This window comes from Paroedura picta, chromosome 3 (assembly GCF_049243985.1).
Source record: "Paroedura picta isolate Pp20150507F chromosome 3, Ppicta_v3.0, whole genome shotgun sequence".
NCBI classification, from domain to species: Eukaryota; Metazoa; Chordata; class Lepidosauria; order Squamata; family Gekkonidae; genus Paroedura; species Paroedura picta.
The window spans coordinates 64,703,580-64,725,969 of NC_135371.1; the positions used below are offsets into that span (position 1 = coordinate 64,703,580).

The 22,390-nt window shown below is 44.7% G+C and overlaps 1 protein-coding gene across 6 annotated transcripts in view; it reads left to right on the forward strand.

Annotated features, from left to right (window-relative positions):
* FANCD2 (FA complementation group D2) overlaps window positions 1–22,390 on the forward strand; it is a 114,710-nt gene that overhangs the window by 15,672 nt on the left and 76,648 nt on the right. For all 6 annotated transcript variants that reach the window (XM_077326059.1, XM_077326061.1, XM_077326062.1 and 3 more), the window contains 8 exons: window positions 1,135–1,238; window positions 1,751–1,814; window positions 3,726–3,778; window positions 4,776–4,854; window positions 14,335–14,459; window positions 17,407–17,494; window positions 18,619–18,723; window positions 20,812–20,912. In XM_077326059.1, the coding sequence (XP_077182174.1) occupies window positions 1,135–1,238; window positions 1,751–1,814; window positions 3,726–3,778; window positions 4,776–4,854; window positions 14,335–14,459; window positions 17,407–17,494; window positions 18,619–18,723; window positions 20,812–20,912 (719 nt within the window). The remainder of the gene's footprint in view (window positions 1–1,134; window positions 1,239–1,750; window positions 1,815–3,725; window positions 3,779–4,775; window positions 4,855–14,334; window positions 14,460–17,406; window positions 17,495–18,618; window positions 18,724–20,811; window positions 20,913–22,390) is intronic.

The window sequence follows — 22,390 nt, forward strand, 5'->3', positions numbered from 1 at the left end:
TTTTTCTTCTGACAATATCTCTGTGATAACTCTGTTAATAAATGAATTACTGTCAAATAGGACACGAGAGGACTATCATACAGGCTTCAAGAAACCCCAGAAGTGGTGCAGTCAGGCAGAATATGGTTGGGAAGCATAGCGGTGTATGCGCTTATCTGGGGCCCCTCCAGACCCATAATTGGCCATTTGGGGGGTGGGGGGTCAACATTACCACATACGGTCATATCACCAAATAAATGTCTAACAAATTTTAAAAATATATTAAAAATTAATTAATTTCCATGCATTCAGGAAATCCATCCAGGGCCGTCAAGAAACCCCAAGGTTCATGAAGCCCTGGTTGAGAAAGCCTGCTCTAGATGATCATGTAGAGTTCTTCTTCTGCTGGCATATGTGTAATGAGTGTTTCATTTGTAGTTGAAGGTATGTAAGATGCTAAATTAAAGGCCAGTTTTGCATTCACATTCCAGAAAGGAAAGGTAAAAATTTACACTGTATGTATAGGCTTAGTTTAGTGCCACACTTCTCTGTTATTTTACACAGTTTTCTGACTCGGGGAACTGCTTCCTTATTATTCCCCAGTTATTTGTGCTCATTAGGATATCTTTAAGTAATTAGACATGTGACTTGAGTGCTTAGAGGAGCTCACTTACATATGAGCTGTTCCTGTCACTCATCCTAGAGCCAATGGTGACTGGACATCACTGGGCAAGGCAACAACAAGGCGAGGGAAACACTGAGGGGATAATCCAGCTCTGTGACTACATCTATATTCACACTTGCTCACATGCATGATCTACTGGGGAACCAGAAGCACTCACAGGAGGAAAGGGAAAAAGAAAGGAACTCTCATGTTGGTGGCTATTGGAGGACTTGATCCCAGACCAAGGCCTTGGAAGAAGAGGGTTAGACCAGTCCCTGTGAGTTTGCTGGAAGGTGGCAAAGGTAGGAGACTGAGGGGAATAGTCACCAACTTATCATTAGATGCTATATAAAAGCATAACAAATTACAGTTCTTTTACCTTCCAAATAAGGGCCAAGAAGAACAAAACTCATTCAGAGTTATTCTTCTAGCTTCTTTGCATGTCAGGGCATCCTATTGCTCTGTTCTTTTGTTCTCTTTCTTCTCTGCAGGTTGTTGGAGAGTTGGTCAGTGGTTTGGAATCCCATATAGAGAACAGAGATCAGTTCAGGAATTGCCTTCTTCCCTGTGTACCTGCACAAAGCCCGGAAATGAGGTCAATTAAAAAGTGTATCATGTTTTCTGCTTGAAAATGTTGCTCTGTTTATGAAATAGGCATTTGAGGAAACTAGCTGCAATGTAGGAAATGGCCCCTTATAAGCATCCCGGGCAGTTTCTGGATTGGAATTGAGAAGCTTTGTCTGCTGAGTCACTTTTTAGAGTTCTGTCCCTAAACCCAAAACAGATGATTTTAAACATCGTGTATTAGTAATTTTATCATTTTATCTATTGTAATTAATACCCTGCCTTCTTAGACTAACAAAGCAAAAGCCAAATTGCAAATGCATAAAACACAACTGGCAAGATATAAACAACACACATTTGTTCACATTCTCTGTGAGCTGAAGGCAATGTAGATAGGGCAATCCCAATGTATACTGTGTTGGCTTAAATCCAGTCACAACCGTTTCTCTCATTTGTGGACTGCAGTCTTAGACTAGGCAGCAAAAAAAAAAAACCCTACCAATAATGGTGGTTAAAAAAATAAATTGTTTTTCTTATTTATAGTAATGCAGTTCATTCATACTGTGAAAGTCTCATTAAACTGCTCCTTGGAATTGAGATATTACAGGTAAGGTTACTGTACAATGCTCTGATTCCAACCACACTGGCAGTCTGTGCTGACAAATGTGAAAGACAGCCAGCAGGAGTGAAGCAAGATAGACAGGAGTGAAGCAAGAGTACACAGATTGCTTGGTTATGAGTGGCTGTAACCCTGTCTCCTGTCTACTTATGATTTTGTCCTCATTGGCCGTGATGCCCTAGCCAAAGATACCTTCTGCCTCAGCTAATTAATACAATATTGACTTGCTGGTGTGTCGCCCCCAGACCCTTTCCCTAACCATTGGGGGAAGAGTGGGATTTTGTCCATGGTTGCTATTACTCCCAGTAATACCCAGGGCCATTCTGCACTCATCCAAAATAGCACAATGGTTACAAATTGAAATCGCTACAGTTTTGCCATTATGCACAACATCGTTGACAATCTGCAACACTCCTGAAACCGATCCGCAAAAACCGCTTTGTTGTAGCGCTTTCAGGGAAATCCCAAAAAGTGGATTCACCCTCCGGAAAGCGCTACACTCCTGCAACCAATCTGCAACACTAGCGGAAAAGTTCTGTGCGTTACCATTGTTGCGGTTTCTGCAAAGTCCCTCCCCCTGGCTCTCTCCTCTGATCTTCCGGCGAAGCGATCGCCATTTTTTTTTCTCCGAGCGAGCGGAGATCAACGCACCGGCAAGTCTTTGTTTACCCAGCGAGGCTTCCATGGCTGCAGCCCCTCTGTTTAAAGTCACCAAGCACAAGCAACACAGAGGCCCGTTTGCTGGTTTATTTTCCCTTTATTTTTCACACTATTTTCGGCCGAAAATTGCGCCCGTGAGGGGGGGTTTTTTTTTTTTCACTTGGGGGGAACGTGGCAACAATGAAACGGCAGCTCAAACACCACTTGCTAGCTGGATGGGTCTCTCCGTTTCAACGAATCAACTCAGATTCGTTGCAACGTGTGTGTGTGTGTGTGTGTGTGTTTTTAAACCTTCCTTAAAGGGAAAGGGGCTGTTTGGGAGCATTGGCTGCTTGATGGCCAGGGGCGGGACACAGCTCGGCAATATCGCTTCCTGGCTAGCGATTTTTGCCGAGACCGGAAACCTGTGGGAAACGATAGAAACGCAACTGGATTCCACTACAAAGGCAGGTATGCATAATGACGAATTCCACTATTTAAAATGGCGATTTTTCGTTCTGCAAACAATTTGCAACATGGATCCCGGTGCGGAATGGCCCCCATTGTTGCTCTCTGATGATAAAAAGGTTAGGGGGTGGAAAATTGGCAACAAATGGGGGGTGTCCCAGCACCACATTAGCATACAACATCACTTCCAGGACATGCTCATCATGATAGCAGAGATTTGCAAAGTCTTCTAGCATTTGTCAAATCCTTGTTTGCCAAATCTTATTGTTTAAGCATAAAGTTTTTGCAAATCTTGGAGCCCTCTCATCCAGAGAAAACTGGGAGTGATATTAGGTACTGATGTGATGCTGGCTTGCCATTCCCCGTCCTCCAAATATTCCCAGGGATTCTGTGTTGCAACCTAAGAACCCTATATCTCACTAGGCTTTGGAGGAGCACAGATCACTCTTGCTGCTTCTGTTTCTCCAGGGTTCAATCTGAAGCAAGTGACATTTCTTTCTTCCACTGAGACCTCTGTCTGTTCTTGAGTCTGGCTCAGGTGTCTTCCAAATGCTGTGCAATTTTCTGAGGGTCTTCTTGCTAGCAATCAGGGTTAGAGCCACTCGTGTCCAAGTAACTGGAATTGTGGTTTCCTGGATTGAAGTAAATATGAAAATGGAATTATCATGAACTGTCTTGGACTTTATGCTTATGCTTATTTTTAATGCACTTGAGATCCTATGTAGAATAATACTTTGTATTCCCATCGGTGTGTCTTTTTCAAAATGCTTTTGTCTTTATCTTTTTTCATAGCCTGCTATTATAAGACTATTGTTTGAGAAACTCCCTGAATTCTTTCATGGAAGGTAAGTACTTTTGAACTTGAAGCATTGGTTGCTATGTGTTTTCTAGTTATTTCTTCCCAATTACTTTTTGAAATTCCAAAAACTGACTCTAATGCGCACAGTGAAAGGTGGGGGGGGAAGCTAGATAACACAGTTTCTCCCTGGTCTTTCTTTACATGAGTGTCAGTGCTCAAGTGTTTGCTGTCTGTTCTTGCATGCTCCAAGTGAGTCCTAAAGTAGAAATCAGTGTATATAAATCTTAACATGGGCCCATCTGCAGATATTTAAATTAGTGGATTAGGACCACAGACACAAAAAAGATTTCTAAAGGAGAGCAAGGCTTGCAGGAAAAAAACTAAAATAAAAAAGGGGGTTTACCAAAAAACCCAAATTAAGGACAGTTGGCTCTGAAGGTACCAACTCTTCAGAGAGTGCAGAAGGAGGAGGAAGGCAGAGGAGAATGAGCAAAACTGCCCCGTTCAATCTTCCTCAACCACTGAGATGGGACCACCAGACCTCCCTAGGCAGCAATGCTTCTCCCCAACCCTCCTGAGGCACCAAAACTGGAGATGGATGGGAGACACAGGATGGCTGAGCTGTCTGCCTGTGGCAGTGGCAACATTGTTGCTAAGGCAGCAATACTGGAGGGCAGCACAGGCTGGGCAGAGGGAACAGCTTGAGGTACTGTGAGAACAGTACAGTGGCTGAAGGGAAAAGGGAGGGAAGGCCAGAGAAGAGGTGGAAGAGAGGAAGGAAACGGCATGTCTCTCCTTGCAAGGTCCCCTTTGTAGACATTCTGCTGCTAGTCCTGAGTCTGTAATTACTGTCAAGCCGATGTGAAATGGTGCCTTCTCTTCGCCCTCCTGCAAAAAAAAGTTAATGAAATCATATGACACCTGGTGTGAAATGAAATGGACAGATTTCTGTATAACCACATTTAGGCTTCAGTAAGAAGCCTTTCTCAGTAGAAAACAGGAACTATGGTGGTACCTGATTTCCCCCCTTTTTTTCCTTTCAGTGTTGGCAGTGATGGACTCAGTTTGCCCCGACTTATTATCAATCAGATGAAATGGCTGGACAAGATAGTTGATAGCAAGGTAAGTGTTACCAAACCTGTCTGTATACTTAGATTCTAATTAGCCGTGTTGGTCTGAAGTAGCACAATGAAATCAGAGTCCAGTAGCACCTTTAAGACCAGCAAAGATTTATTCAAGGTGTGAGGCTTTCTAGTGCAAACACCCTTCGTCAGACTATGATCTTCTTATATGACAGGGAGTATACAGCAAAAATCAGTTCTGTTACATCAGTAGACTGTGTCATAACCAAATACAGCCAATGATAATCCTTTGTCAAAACAGCCAATCAATCCCCTAGAATTCAGTGTACTTTACAAACCAAAATGCTGCTATTAGAGATCAAAGGCTATCTCCTCCCCATATGTTGCTTGCTCCATACAACTGTGAGACATTCCTCCCAGGGAATAGCTGGTCACTTCCCAAGGCCAGGGAGTCAAACTCAAAATTCCATTACAATGCCATATCTTACAGTCATATTATCTTTAACAGCTCCTGCGGAGCAGATAAAATAAAGCAGTAAGGGCCCTGAGGGCGGGCCCTGTCTGGGATGAGGAAGGTTGCCCATTGGGTCCTCCACTTGTCAGTCCAGCCCCAAAGCGCCAATCACCAGCCTAGCATGGACCAGTTGGGAGCCGCAAAGCGCCTCCCAACCCGCCCAGTCCCCCACGAGGCCAAACCTTCTCCCCACGGCGGCCATTCCCCTGTTGGCCGCCGAGAGGGCAGGTAGGCCTGCAGCCCCCCATACCCTGGCCCGAGCGTGGGGGAGTATGATCGCTGGCTTGGAGACCCGGCGATCATGTTCCCCGCCGCCTGGAAAAGCCTTTTGCCTGGGGGGGGGGGAGGAAAAAGCCTTTCCAGGTGCGGGGGAGCACGATTGCTGGCTTAGAGACCTGGCAGTTGCGCTCCCCGCCGCCTGGAAAGGCCTTTTGCCTGGGGGGTGAGGAAAAAGCCTCCCCAGGTGCCGGAGAGTGCGATCGGCAGCTCTCTGAACCAGCAACCACCCTTCCCAGCGCCTGGGAAGGCTTTAGCCTGGGGAGGTTGGAGGACACCCCTTCCCAGGCGCCCGGGCTGCCTGGTAATGGCTTCAGCCTGGGGGGGCCAGTTCAGGGGGGCCCAGCCCTTTCCAGCTGCCCGGCCAGGGCGGTTGGGAATAGCTAGCACCTGCTGTATTTTTTTTACAGTGGGCTTAATTACTAGTCTCAAATAAAATACATAGTGAGGAATATGGATACACTAGTTGAACAAGGTTAGCATGAATAGTGAGATAAAAAGCCTTTGTCTCTATTGAGTCCTGGGTATGTCATAGTATTGAGTTTTGTAATAACAGTCACATAATCCCAGTTAAAATAAATTGTGAGCAATGTGGATACACAAGTTACATAAGGTTAGTATGCATAGTGAGATAAAAAACCTTTGTCCTTGTTGAGTCCAGGGTTTGTCAAAGTATTGAGTGTTGTAATGACTTGCATTTCTGCAATCTCCCTTTCTAGCCTGTTCTTGAAGTTTCTTTGTAATACAACAGCTACTTTTAGGTCCCTTATAGCAGTGGTTCCCAACCTTTTTATCACCGGGAACCACTCAACGCCGGGGAACACTCACCGGGGACCACTCAACGCCTTTTACTGAGGCCCGGTGGGGGGGGTAGTGTACTCCTCTACTCTCAACCACTCCCCTAGCGCTCTCTGATCGCTATGGTAATGTTTAAACATCCCTTCAAAATAAGATACAGACACTCCACAACAATGAAGTGTGTGGTAAAGGGCTGGGGGGGATGAAGTAAAGGGCCGGGGGGGGGAGGCGTCCTTCGGGGCCCACCTCCAATTAGTCGAACGACCATATGTGGTCCGCGGCCCACAGGTTGGGGATCGCTACCTTATAGAATGTCCTGGAAGGTTGAAGTGTTCCCCTACAGGTTGTTCAGTCTTGTGGATTTTGATGTCAGACTTGTTTCCATTAATTCTTTGGCGGAGGGTTTGACCCATTTGCCCTATGTAGAGAACAGAGGGACATTGTTGGCACTTGATGGCATATATCAAGTTTGAAGATGAGCAGGTGTATAAGCCTTTGATGGTATAGGTGACGTTGTTGGGTCCAGTAATTGTGCCATTGGAGTGTATGTGGCAGCAAAGTTGGCATCTGGGTTTGTTGCAAGCTCTAGTACCAGTGTCCATGTTCACATTAGATGCTGCATTGTTGTGGGTGAGGAGTTGTTTGAGATTGGGGGGCTGTCTGTGCGAAAGAAAGGGTTTACCCCCCCAGTGCTTGGGAAAGAGAACTGTCACTATCCAGTAGGGGTTGTAAATCACCGATGATGCATTGTACTGTTTTGAGCTGAGAGCTGTATGTAACCACTAGTGGTGTTCTGTTGTTTTCTCTTTTGGGTCTGTCTTCTAACAGGTTTTCTCTTGATATCCTTCTGGCTTTGTTAATCTGTTCTTTTTTTATATACAAGTTTTTTTATTTTCATAAAGATAGAAATATAGGATGCAATACGAGTTATTAATACAAAAAACAGTAAATAAAATATAATAATCGTTTGAAAATATACGACCCCACATTAACTACACAGTGATATAAACTTTTGCCCAAAACTGAGTCTAAGAGCCATCCACATTTCCACTACATTAAAAAAGGCCTATTTAGATATACAAAAGAAAAGTTGTTATTAATCAACTTACTTGAGAGATCGTAGACCTCACATTAACAGCTTGATACAATCTAAGAGCTATCCTGGCAGATATTTCTAGGTTTAAGTAAGATGCTTAACATTAAACATTTCTTGTAGAACAGTATGAGTTTTGGCCCTGTATCAATACCCTAATGAGGGGAAAGGAAAGTAGGGCTTTGCCTTAAAGATGTACAAAGAAAAAAAATCATAACTTCTTATCCTTAATACAGATACATCTACAAAACAATTTATACTTGACCCATTCTAAGAGCCATCCTGACAGGTATAAATTGAGAGCTTTGCATTTTCTACAGATCAGTGTGAGCTTTGGCCCTATAACAATACACCAATAAAGAAAAAATAAGGGGGGAAAACCCCATTTTATATTTCCAACACTAACAATTATATTACCTATATGCCTACAAAGGAAAAGAAACAAGAGAGAAAAAAAAACACTGCTTCCCCTTTTTCATAAAAATAGCAATGTAGGATACAGTATATGTTGTTAATACAGAGAATAGTAAAGTTTCCAGGTTTAGATTAAATGCTTAACATTAAACATAGAACAATATAAGCTTTCAGTCTTCTATAGCTTCTCCTTATCCTTAATACATCTACAAAACAATTTATACTTGACCCATTCTAAGAGCCATCCTGACAGGTATATTTTCAGATTTAAGTTGAAAGCTTAACATTAAACGTTTTCTACAGGTCAGTGTGGGCTTTGGCCCTAGAACAATACACTAATAGAAAAAAGAAAAAATAAGGGGGGAGAACCCCATTTTATATTTCCAACACTAATGATTATATTACCTATATGCCTACAAAGGAAAAGAAACAAGAGAGAAAGAGCCACTGCTTCCCCTTTTTCATAAAAATCGAAATATAGAATACAGTATAACATTAAACATAAAACAATATGAGCTTTCGGTCTTCTTAAGGGGGTCTCATCTCGAGGCTTGCTACATCTTGTCGTTCCCGTAGACTTATATTCTGTCCCATTGGCCTTTGGCGTAGAAATTGTAGTTGTACTCTTTCCCGCAGAATATGCATCGATAAATCTTGAGGCCGTTGCACCTCCTGGACTCCAGTATCAATACAATTTTTTTCCCAAAGAGCTCCTTTAAATTGGTTACTTTCACTACGGATCCATATTTCTTTTGATTGATTTTTGTACACTGTTGCTTTGAGATGGCTGTATGTCTTTTTTAAAAGGGTGTCCTTATCTGGGCTGCAGAACTCCGGCATCCCCTTTTCCGTCTCCAGAATTTCAGATTTCTCTTCTACTGTTGGTTTTCCACCTTGTTTAGAGCTGTCATCAGCCACTGTTATTGATCCATCATTCCTGTTAAAGACTTCTTCCTTGGCATCTTGGATCTCCTTGAAGATATGAATTTCAGATTTCTCTTCTACTGTTGGTTTTCCACCTTGTTTAAAGCTGTCATCAGCCACTGTTATTAATCCATCATTCCTGTTGGAGACTTCTTCCTTGCCATCTTGGATCTCCTTGAAGATATTTTTGACCAATCCTTCTGTAAATACTTTGAAATCTTGGGTTTGTTTCTCTGTTAGATGAGCCAATCTTTTTAACATAGAAATGTTTTTGACTTAAAAAAAAAACAGCCAGCCTCTAACAATTTTACAAGTGGCCAGTAGAGGTCCTCTGTTTTATCCTCTGGCATGTGACGTATTGAAGTCAGTTAAGGCAAATATTCTCGTGCTGGAACAGAGTTCTCGTGAGATCTTCCCATTCACAGCTCTTATCTCTTATCTCTTATCTCCGAAAACCAAAACAATTACAGTAAGAGCTTTTGCCAATTAATTTGAGTTGATTTGAGTCCTTCTTCTGCTTAGTTAGGAGAATTAGCCTGCCTCATAACGAGGTGGCTTTGGGCAGAGCAGAGTAAGAGGAGGGGGGAAACAAAGGGCTTTGATGCAGGAAGAGAGACAGAGGAAAAAAAACGAGAGATACTTGCAGTAAATGATGTTTTGGAACTCAGCCGATGTCCTCCCCTCAGTTCACAACGTTCATTTGCAGTAAATCGTCATGTAGGGTTGAAGCAGATACTTTAAGATTAAAGAGAGAAAAGAAAGTCCGAGATAGTAAATGGCAGTTGTCCTCGGGACCTGGAATGCTGACAGCCTATAATCCAGGGAGATATACTCCCTAAAGGATTGGAGACGGCCCCAAGAACTTCCTGGGTAGAAAGGTGAGGTGGGGTTTGCGTACCCCTCCTCTTTTCTGCCAATTGCTTGCGCAATTGACCCCTGTCAGGCTTCAGAGATAGCAGAGCAAATGCCCTGCCACCCTCTCAGAACGACATCTTTAGCCACACCCCCTGTTAATCTGTTCTTTGACCTCCCTGGCTGGGTATTTTAGTTCCAAAAAGGTTTGTTGTAGATCATTTAGCTGGGAATCTCTGTCTGTGGGATTGGAGCAGATGCGGTTATAATGTAGGGCCTGGCTGTATACAATGGACTGTTTGGTATGTTCAGGATGGTAGCTAGAGGCATGCAGGTACATTTGCCAGTCAGTAGGCTTCCGGTATAAGGTAGTCTCTAGGCATCCATTTTCTATTCTTACATGTATTTCTTGCATAGATTGGTTCATTGTCAGGTTGATAGTGGGGTGAAAGTCATTGTATGCCTGGTGGAAAGTATCCAGGGCTGCTTTACCATGTGTCCAGACAATAAAAACGTCATCAATGAATCGCAGGTATAGGAGAGGTGTGAGTGGGTGAGTATTCAGGAAGCGTTGCTCCAGGTCTGCCATGAAGATGTTCGCATATTGAGGAGTCATTCTGACCCAGCAAATCCACAGAGATGGTTCAGTTTTGTGGCGACCTGGAGGCATTCTTCCGATGTCTACGCCTAAAGGAATTTTTTCAAAACACACGTGAACAGAACAAGCAAGAACAGACAGCATCTACACACCATTCCATCACAGAAGCCACTGGAGAACAAGTACTATCCCTAACAAAACAACGCTACAAGAAAAGAGACTCCACACTGGACCTCTACATAGATTGCTTCCAGCGCAGGGTCCAAACGGATGTGATCAACAAACAACATCACACACAGCAGAATATCAGCTATACTGAAAGGAAGGCCATAGAGAGCCTTAGGAACAATCCGGACATAGTAATTAAGGAAGCTGACAAAGGAGGAGCTGTTGTCATCATGAATAGATCACACTACATCCAGCAGGCTCAAAGACAGCTCTCCAATACCACCTTTTACAAACAACTGGATGCAGACCCCACACAGGAATACAGAAAAGAACTACACAAGATTATCAAGGAATTACCCCCTTGCATTCAGGAAGAAATCCTTTCAGACATACCAAAGGAACCACGTCCAGGTACCTTTTATCTTCTACCCAAGATCAACAAACCTGGCAACCCAGGATGCCCAATTGTCTCAGGCATAAACACTATCACCATGGGGGTATCTGGCTAGATGGTTCTAAGGCCCTATGCCATAAAGGCTCCTAGTTATGTTCGAGACACCACAGACTTCCTGAGGAAAATACAATCTTTGAACAACTTTCCAGAGAACACCATTTTAGCCACCATGGATGTTGAGTCCCTATATACCAACATCCCACACAAAGATGGATTACAAGCCATTAGGAATACAATTTCTAACAACACCATAGCTGACCCAGCCACCAAACTGTGCCAATTTGTTCTCACCAATAACCACTTCAGATTTGGTGATGACTTGTTCCTTCAGATCAATGGTACAGCCATGGGCTGCGTGGCTGGTGGGAAAGGAACAGGGCCGCCGTGTCTTCGACGCGGCATCCCTGCTCCTTTCCCCAGCGCAAAGGGACCCTGGCCTGCGGACTCACCTGCGGGGAAGCCTCTTCCCTTGGTGCGGTGACTCCCCGGCCGGGCCAGCCAAGGACGGGCCAAGCAGCCAAAGCGCGGCTCCCAATTGGCCGTTTGGCCCTCAAGTGACACTTGGAGGGGCCAATCAGGAGCTGCTTTGCGGCTCCTGATTGGCCACTCCGAGTTTTTATCACGGATTCGGCCTGCCCTTTCTCCTCCCATTTACTCCTTAGCCTTTTCTTTATACCGCTCCGCAGGAGCGGTTTAAAGATAATATGACTGTAAGATATGGCATTGTAATGGAATTTTGAGTTTGACTCCCTGGCCTTGGGAAGTGACCAGCAATTCCCTGGGAGGAATGTCTCACAGTTGTATGGGGAGGTGATAGCCTTTGATCTCTAATAGCAGCATTTTGGTTTCTCTTTGTAAAGTACACTGGATTCTAGGGGATTGATTAGCTGTTTTGACAAAGGATTATTGTTGACTGTATTTGGTTGTGACACAGTCTACTGATGTAACAGAACTGATTTTTGCTATATATTCCCTGTCATGTAAGAAGATCGTAGTCTGATGAAGGGTGCTTGTCCCCGAAAGCCTCATACCTTGAATAAATCTTTGCTGGTCTTAAAGTTGCTACTGGACTCTGATTTTACTGTCTGTATACTGTTTCTCTGCCTCCTGCTATTGACATTTAGCAAACATGAGGCAATATGCTAGATATCTGCTAGTTACTGCAACATGTAATAAGTGGTGACAACACATTTATATTATGTCACCTGCAACACTTTTATGTTTGGCATTGCATGTAATACTTAATCTTGTCCATAAAATAAAATAGAATGCACTTGTAGTCTCCTAATCCATGCAAACAAATTTATCCTGTCAGGAAAACTCTCTCTCACAACGGGAGAATTCCCGGAGGGATTGAAAGACGCTGTGGTAAGCCCACTCCTGAAAAAAAAAACATCTTTAGATCCACGAGAGCCTAATAATTATTGACCCGTCTCGCATTTAGTGGTTCTGGGGTAGATATTAGAAAGGTCAGTCACAAACCAACTGACGGAATACCTGGAAGAAGCTTCGGTCCTAGACCCATCCCAGTCAGGTTTCCGGCCTGGCCATGGGGTAGAGACAGTGCTAGTTGCCCTGACGGACGACCTCCGTCGCCAGTTGGACCGAGGTGGGTCGGCACTGCTGATGTTACTAGACCTCTCAGCAGCGTTCGACAAAGTCGATCATGAGCTTCTAGCTCGCCGCCTCATCGATGCCGGAATACGAGGGACAGCCCTTCAATGGCTGATCTCCTTCCTCCGGGATCGTGGACAGAGGGTAGCAATAGGAGAAAGAACATCAGACCGCCGACAACTTACTTGTGGAGTCCCGCAAGGGGCGGTCTTCTATCCTATTCAACATCTTCATGTGCCCTCTTGCACAACTGGTACAGAAGTTTGGACTGGGTTGTCATCAGTACACAGATGACACCCAGCTCTTCCTCCTGATGGATGGTCGCCCTGGCTCTCCCCCAGAAGCATTAGCCAGCTGCCTAGAAGCAGTGATGGAATGGCTCAAGCAGAGTCGTCTGAAGCTCAATCCTTCAAAGACGGAGATCGTGTGGCTGGGTAGGAAGGGCCCATGTGAGGAAGCGTGTCTGCCTGCCCTGGATGGTGTGCAGCTCTCTACGGCTCTCTCTGTCAGGAATCTAGACGTGATTCTGGACGCTTCCCTCACAGTGGAAGCCCAGATCACAAAGGTAGCGTGGCTGGCATTCTACCACCTCCGCCAAGCCAAGCTACTAGGGCCCTACCTGGCCCTGGAACACCTAGCCACAGTGATCCATGCGATGGTCACCTCCAGACTGGACTTTTGTAACTCGCTCTACGCAGGCCTGCCCTTAGTCTTGACCCGGAAACTACAGCTGGTTCAAAATGCAGTGGCCAGGATCCTCACTGCAACACCGTGGAGGTCCCACATCCGGCCCATTCTCCATCAACTGCAATGGTTGCCAGTTGAATTCCGGATCAGACTAAAGGTTCTGGTAATTACCTTCAAGGCCATATGCGGTCAGGGCCCAGTGTGCCTGAGGGATCGCCTCCCTGCCTACGCCCCCAAAAGAGCCCTGCGCTCCACAGCTACCAACCAGCTAAGGGCCCTAAAGAAGTTCGCCTGGTCTCCACCAGGGCCAGAGCATTCTCTGTTCTGGCCCCCACCTGGTGGAACGAGGGCCCTGACGGAGCTTAAACAGTTCCGCAGGGCCTGCAAGGAGGAGCTCTTCCGCTAGGCATTTGGTTGAGACCAGACATAACCAACAGCGACCAAAGGGCCCCTGCTCCCCCCCGCTCCCCCCCTCAGAACACCACCTATATAATCTGGACCTGTTTGTATTGTTGCATTGTTTTGTTTATTGGTTACACTACTATACTGTTATTATGTTTACAATTATCAGATATTATTGCAAATGTTTTATAGACTATTCCATGTATTGTTCTTATGTTATTATGTAAACCACCCTGAGCCCCCAGGGAGGGCGGTATATAAATATAATAAATAAAATAAATAAATAAAATAAAAATAAAGGATTTGGCTTTGCTGTGAGGACACCTGTCCTGCTGTTACATGCTTCAGCCAGGGTCCCTGCATGTAGCCTGTGGAAGCAGCCATGGAGTCTTTCTTCCTCATCTAGCCTTCCCTGAATTCCAGAGGTCCACTCTCAGAACAGTTCTCCCAACTACCAGCTGCCCCAGTATATTGAGGAACTCTCAGGAATGTCATGCAGTTGGGAGAGATGCAACTGGATGAGAGAAATCACAGTTTCCTCTCCTTTTGTGCCTGACTGTGTAGGAGAGTTAGATCCAATGCAGTATACTTACAATAAATAAATCATTGGCTTACATTCCATGTACTATTGTGCAGTCTTTTGACTTCTCTATGAACATTACAGTTAAACTGTTAGTATGGACATTTGTTCATCTCCCAGTGTTCTAATGTATCTGTCATCTACAGGAACTTGTGTTGACAATCATGCAGGTTATATGTGTTTCCCCTCTGTCAATCCAACATGACCTTATCACAAGCTTGCCAGAAATCTTGGATGATTCCCAGCATGGTGAAGTTGCCAGAGAGTTAAGGTGAGGTTTACCCTGATGTTTTCTGTATTCCTGTCTCCTTATGATTTTGTCTTTATTGGTTATGATGCCCTAGCCCAGCCTTTCTCAACTTTTTCACCATTGAGAAACTCCTGGAAATTCTTCAGGCTTCGAGAAACCCCAGAAATGGCACAATTGTGCAGAATATGGTTGGGAAGCATAGCTATGTACATCCCCACCTAGGGCCCCTCCCCTCGCTATCCAGGCACATCATTGGCCATTTTGGGAGGGGCGGGTGGGTCAACATGACCATATATGGTCATATCACCCAAGAAATGTTTAAGACATTTTAAAAATATTTAAAAATAAATTAACGCTTACCCATTCAATAAAGTCTGTGCTAGCCAAAGCTACCCTCTCCCGCAGCTAGTGGTACAATTAATACAAAAATCAGTTTTGTATTTATTTATATTATACTAGATTAATAGCCCGTTGTAGTCTGAAATACAACGCGCGCTAGCATGGGGGGAGGTCGGAGAAATGAGAGTGAGAGAAAGGAAAGTAGATAGATGGAAAGTAAGCAAGAATGGAAGGGAAAAGGAGAAAGACAGAAGGAGAGAGAGTGAAATATGGGGAGAAAGAGAGGAGGAGAAAGGCAGGGAGAGAATGACATGGAAAGAGAGAAATGAAGAGAGAGAGAGCAATGCCCGCCCCCCCCCCCCCCCAGTGACCCAAGCAGGGGCAGGGAGAGTTGGAGAGGAGGCGGCGTGTTTTCTCCGAGCAGGGGTGAGGGTTGGCGTGTGTGGGAGGGAGGGTAGTCCCTGCAGGCAGTCCCTAGTGGCATGAGAAGGCGTGGCTTGCCATCTCCAAGGCTCTCTTCCCTGCATGACTTGCCCTCTCCGTAGGCTGCTTGTCTCTGAGCAAAGTGTAAGCAAATTTCTCCTCCCATGTCTGGTGGTCTGTCTGTGTACCTGTCTTGTCCTGTGTGAGGTTTGTGTCTTTCTCTCTCAGCTGTGCCTCTGTAGCTGGGTGAAAATCCCTCTCCCAGCAGCCCTCTCTTTCTCCTGCCCCCACCAGTAAGTGTCCCCTGGGTCTTAAAGCCCAGCGAGTTCTGCAGTTGGTGTAAGTATCTCCTGCTTTCTCACTTTCTGTGTGCAGCTCAGCCTTGTCCCTCTGAAGCAGGGTGAGTGTGTCATGCTGTGGATCTCTGGGCACACATCTCTGCCTTGAAGGGGGGGGGATTTTGGCAGCCCTGCCTGTCTGGGAAGTCGGACAGCAGGGGCTGGGCGTGGCTTTCCAGGACAGTATTCCCCCCCCCCCCTGTCGCGGCGAAGTCTCCTGGGTCTGACAGGCCATCCTCGTCAGGCCATATGCTCTCTGTCGCTGTGCACCTCAGGCTGGAGCCTCTGAAGCAGGAGAAGTGAATGGGCGTGAAAAGGCCTCCCCCCTCGCCACTGAGCACACCTAGCGGGCTAGGGAGGGGCCGGGTGTGCTCTGGGACTGTGGGGAAGCTATCCCCGGCACTCCCCCCCCCTGGAAGCAGCGGCCTGCTCCCTTGCCCAGCCCCCCCCTCCAGTCCCCGGCTTCGATGTAGGGCTCGGAGCAGGCCCGCCACATCTGTGACGCAGTAGAGGGGCCACAAATTTTTATCCCAGACTCGCCCCGCTCCTTTCTCCTCCCACCTACCCCTTACTCTTTTATTCTTACCGCTCCCGCGGAGCGGTTTACAGATAGTAAGGACAGCTGCTTTTGTTTAAAATAACTGTTTCTGTCTTTGAATTTAAGCATGTTGTTCCTTAGCAGTCAACAGATGGCTGTCATATTCCTAAGAGTCTGAAGAACTGTGGTTTGGAAAGATTCACATTTTTTTTTCCTTTTCTGGTGTACAAGAAAAATAATACCCTCTATTGTGACTATGGAATCTTCTGATTGATTTTTATTTTTGTCACTGGTTTCATAGCATAGGCATGCTGTTGATGTTTGCTGGTCAAGCTCAAAAGCGTAATATTTTAGCCTTGGGCTAATCATGAATTTGAATGGGGGAACTGTCTGTAAGGCAAAATAGCCTAGCAGTCAAGAACATGAGCTCTGAGTCTGCAGTTTACTTAAAAACCCATGAGATGTCCTTGTGCAATATTCTAATTCATCCCTTTCTCCTCAATTTTTAAAAATGTATTGAAGTATTTTTATTTGTTTTTTGTCCTGTTATATGCAAGGCGTCTTACAGAAATCATAATGGTAGATAGCAATTGAATTCAGCAATTAAATAAGCTGAATTGATTCCAAATTTAAAAGACCTGTCACTTTGGTCTCTGTAGAGCTCCATGTTCATAGATGATAACTAATGAGCCTAACAAAAAATGCCTGGCTTGTCTAGCTGGGGTGCCTGCTTGTATAGCTGTTGTCTGGGGTGCTTAGGTCTCATGCAAGTTCTTCTCAGCAATGTCTGTGTAAGGACTGTAATATTGAAGGTGGCTCTGCTTAAAATATATATATATATAACTTTGAAATGGGATCTATTCTCATTTGATAATTCTTTTGAATTTTGTTGCCATCTGTGTTTTGAGTGGCCATCTTCCATTGTGTATGCCTCATTTTGCATTGGGCATTGATGAAATAATATAAGTGAGCTGCTTGCCTTTAGAGATGTTGCTTGTAAGTTTTGTTACTATTACTTCCAGTAGCAACTGACAACCTCTAATTCTTTTGGGATACAACTAGTGTCTTGTAGACCCAGCTTCCAATCCCCATTCTGCCAATGTTGCTTGCTGAGTGAACGTAAATCTTACACCTTAACCTGTTTCACAGGGTTGTTGTGAGGATAAAATGGGTAAGAACAATGTAAACTTTTTGGGTCCCATTGGGAAGAAATGCAGAGTACAAATAAAGTAAACTTTGTTTTGTAGCATTTGCAGAAAAGTTTTCAGGAATTAAGAGTTTTAGAATGTCACTAGAATCTTAAAGCTTCTTTATTTGTTCTGTGTTTTAGTTCATTGCTAAAGGAGAAAACTGAGCTAACTGTTCCAATTCTGGATGCTCTTTCCAGTTTGAATCTTGATCTGGAGCTTCTTGCTGAGGTAGGGAGTCCTGTGATGAATAGATGGGCTCACAAGGAAATTATAAGCTCTGCATAAAGTCTTGGTGCAAAATAAGTTGCACAGAATTATGCATAAGCAATCAAATCATTCAAATCATGCACAAGAAGGCAAGAAAAACTGGAGGAATTTATTTCGCTAGAAGTAGAATATCTTTGGGTTATCTTCAGACTTGATTGTTTTAGATTGCGCTAATGGAATAATATGAGCCTCTTGTGGCACAGAGTGGTAAGGCAGCTGTCTGACAGCTTTGCCCATGAGGCTGGGAGTTCAATCCCAGCAGCCGGCTCAAGGTTGACTCAGCCTTCCATCCTTCCGAGGTCGGTAAAATGAGTACCCAGCTTGCTGGGGGGTAAATTGTAATGACTGGGGAAGGCACTGGCAAACCACCCCGTATTGAGTATGCCAAGAAAACGCTAGAGGGCGTCACCCCAAGGGTCAGACATGACTCGGTGCTTGCACAGGGGATACCTTTACCTTACCTTAATGGAATAATCTTGGTCATTCTCCCACAGCGTTGAAATCTTTTGCTTGGAAGATTTCCAATCTTTTGCTTGGAAATCTTTTGCTTTCCCGAGTTGATCCATGAGTACTTTTGCAAATGTTGGAAGGTTTTTAGATAAGAGCTTTGGGATTTTAGCATGCAGTAGTTTGTATCTAATTATGGAGTTCCAAAAGTTTAAGAGCATGGATTTTCTTAGGTGGGGCTTGAGATCTCTGCATATGCACCTCCTCCACAGATAACTAATCCACTGAACCTCTGAGGGCGGTGTCATTAGACCCTCAGGAATAGCATGGTGCAAAATAGTGATCTGTAGGGGAATTGGCAGAACTCATCATTCCCTCTTAAGAAAATTCGAGCTCCCATAATTCTTCACAACTGCATGACTATATATGGGTCATTGGTTTTTAGCTAGATTGTCTTCATATATGTACCTTTTCAGATACAGTCCACTTGTAGTCTTTGTAGGTAGGGCAACCAAGAAGTTTCCTGCACTATTCATGGGGTTGGCAAGATGACCTTGGAGGTCCCTTCCAACTCAGTTTCTGTGGTTCTAAATGCAAATAAATAAATGCAAGTGAAAACACTGCTGTTCTTTTCCTAGGTACGTCGGTCAGTCATGGTCACAGTGGCTGCTATTAGAGTGGAAGACTTGCCAGTAGTAGTCAGATTTATTTTGCATTCCATCAAGGCCACTGATGCAGTAGAGGTACATTCCAATCTGTTTTCTCTTTTGCCACTTGGTTTTCTGCCATGATTAAAACCTTGAGAAGAAACATCTGCTCACGGCCATGACCATCATTCATTCTGCCTTGGAATATTAAGAGGAGGGTATTGAAAAGGAAACTCTCTTTATGGGAAAGAAGTATGACAGTAGGAGGATTGTGAACTGCTCCTGAACTAACTGGGATTCCTGCATTCAAAATAATATCAGCAATTCGTTTGTTTGTTTGTTTGTTTGCTTATTTATTTATTTGGATTTTTTATACTGCCCATTCTTTATGGCTCTTGGCGGTTTACATGGAACACTGCATAAATTTACATGGAACATTATAACAATCTATAACATAATACAATTTTCAATAGAGCATCACAAACTATCAGTAAAAATTACAACACAACATGAATAACAACAACGCTGGGGAGATCAAATTGTTCAGTCATGGAAGGGGGGCTGAGGGGGGGCTGAGCAGATGTTCTGAGTCAGTCGGCCTCAAGCGAATACCTGGTGGAGGAGCTGCCTTTTGCAGGACCTGCAGAATTGTGGAAGTTCAGGCAGGGCTCTGATTTCCTTAGGGAGCTGGTTCCACCAGGTGGAGGCCAGGACCGAGAAGGCTCTGGCCCTTGTTGAGGTCTGATATGCTTTTCTGGGGCCAGGGATCCGCAGCCAGTTGGAGGTGGAGGAACGCAAGACTCTTTTGGGGGTACAGGCAGGGAGGCGGTCTCTTGGATACACTGGGCCCAAACCACGTATGGCCTTACAGGTGATTACTAGAACTGGGAATTCAACTGGGTACCAGGCAGGTTGTTAAAGGACCGGCCGGATGTGGGATCTCCATGATGTTTTAGTGAGAATCCTGGCCGCAGCATTCTGCACCAGTTGTAGTTTCCGGATCAAGGATAAGGGTAGGCCTGCGTAGAGCGAGTTGCAGAAGTCCAGTCTAGAGGTGAACATCACATGGATCACTGTGGCTAGGTGCTCTGGGTCCAGGTAAGGCGCTAGTGGCTTGGCTTGATGGAGGTGGTAGAATGCCAGCCGCACTACCTTTGTGACCTGGGCTTCCATTGTAAGGGAAGCATCCAGGATCACGCCCAGGTTCCTGGCGGAGTGCGTTGGTGAGAGCTGCACACCGTTCAGGTTGGGCAGACTCGCTTCCTCCCATGGTTCCTTCCTACCCAAGCACAGGACCTCTATCTTTCCAGGGTTGAGCTTCAGGCGAGACTGCTTGATCCGTTTCGTCACTGCTTCCAGACATCTGTCTGAGGGTTCTGGGGGAGAGTCAGGGTGGTCATCCATCAAGAGGAAGAGCTGGGTGTTATCTGCATATTGGCCCAAACCTCCGCACCAGCTGAGCCAGAGGGTGCATAAAGATGTTAAATAACATACCCAATCTTAGCGACCGTAGATGAAGGAAATCAGCCATTTAAGGGCTGTTCCCCATATTCTGTCATTGGCTAGGCGGTGAGCTAGGAGCTCATGATCCACTGTGTCAAACGCTGCTGACAGGTCTAATAGTATGAGCGGCACTGACCCCCTTCCGTCTAGCTGGCATCGGAGGTTGTCCGTCAGGGCGACTAGCGCTGTCTCTACCCCATATCCTGGTCGGAAGCTTGACTGAAATGGGCTGAAGTTTCCTCCAGAAATGCTATTTGGTCCGCAGCAGCCCTTTCAACCGACTTCCCCAGAAACACTAGATGCGAAACGGGGTGATAGCTGTCAGGCTCCAGAGATGGTTTTTTTGAGCAATGGGCTATGTACTCTGGTTTAGAATCCGAGTTTAATATTCCCATGAAAGAACCCCCCCTTCCTATTTTCCTCTTGAACATTTGCTTCTCCTGGCAGAAAAGATAAGATTTTTTTCTAAGTTTAGAAACTATCATAATTATCTGTGTGTATATATAATTCTCTCAGTGATTAATATGACTAAGCCTATCTTGTGGTATTCTCTGATGCCTTTTACATCAGTTTGTCTCCTCCATTATCTTTTATTATGATCCTCTTGAAATGTGTAATCTGTAATATTTGAGTGTATTTGTGCGTCATGGCCACAAAAACTCGTGCATTGCTGTCCCACAGGTGATTTCTGATCTTCGTAAGAAGCTGAACCTGGATTCCAGTATTTCACTCCCACGGATTCAGGTTTCTCAGAGCAAACTCAGGAGCCAGCCCCAGGGAAGGTACCAATGCAATATCTGCCTCCATCATTGTTCAACCCAGTTCCATCCCAAAAGTTCCTGTGGCATTAGATAAGTACTGGAAAAAAAAGGAATGTATAACTGTAATGTTGTACTCTCAGGACACTGTGATGGTGTTGTAGGCAGATAAGATTGGAACACCAATGAGGAGATGCTGGAGATTCTAGGATTTTAGTTTAGAAAAAAAGGTGAGTAAGGTGGGGGGAAATCATGCATGGCGTGGAGAAAGTGGATAGAACTTTTTCTGCCTCTCCCATTAATCTAGATCTCACCCAATAAAACAGAGTGGGGAAATAGCTTCAGGACAGACAAAAGGAGACACTTCTTTACTCAATAAAAAATTGGAAATTAACTGCCAATGTTGGCCATGAACAATGATGATTTGTAAAAGTATTAGATTTGTGGTGGATGGGTCCATCAGTAGCTACTAGGCATGATGGCTAAAGGGAACCTCTGTAGTCGGAGGAAGTAAGCCTCACACACATAGTGAGGAGGAACAGGAACAGGTGCTGATAGTCTTTATCTCAACCAAAGCTGCTTCTATTTTTGCTTTATTTTGCTTTGGGGGATTTTTAGTCTGATACTGTATATAGTGGTAAATAAAACTGTCACCTTCCACATTCCAACCCTCATTCACCTTGGGATCTGAGTCAGATAAACAAGATATTTTATGATTGAATGGCAAATAGTTTAGTTGATTCCCTGCTCCCTCAAAAAAAAACCCAAAGCAATCTTTTATTGAGCTTGATCTAACTTGGCCTCACTTTCCCCCACTTACCGTATATACTCACATATAAGCCGACCCACATATAAGCCGAGATGCTTAATTTTACCACAAAATCTGGGCAAATTTATTGACTCTCATATAACCCAAGGGTGGGAAATACAGCAGGCTACTGGTAAATTTACAGGGTGGCCTAAGTACTTAATCCATGCTCAATCATCACAGGCTTTCCCATCTGCCCTGACAGAAAAGTCAAGAGGATGAATAGCTGCTGGTTTTTGTCCCCCACTTTTCACTATCCAAAGGAGTCTCAAAGCAGCTTACAATTGCCTTCCCTTCCTCTCTTGATGCCAGACACCCTGAGAGAGCACTGACAGAACTGCTCTGTGAGAACAGCTCTGACAGAAGAACCAAATAATGCCCCCCAGGCCAGCAACCCAGAGGAGAACAATAGTATCCAAAGTTGGCAACCTACTACAAGTACAACAGCTACAAAACTGGGGGCTACAGTGCCCCCCAGAACAAAACACTGAAAGAAATAACTGTAAAAATCAACTTTTAAAAGAAACACAACCCTAAGAAGAAAAGGCAAACAATGCTGCCCCTCAGATTAAAGAAGAAACACTGAAAAAACAATAAATCCCAAAGCACCTCCAAAACCCACTCCACCCCACCCCCAGAAACCAAAAGAATAGTTTGGAAGAAGTGATTAGGAAAAGAAGGGGAAAAAATATCA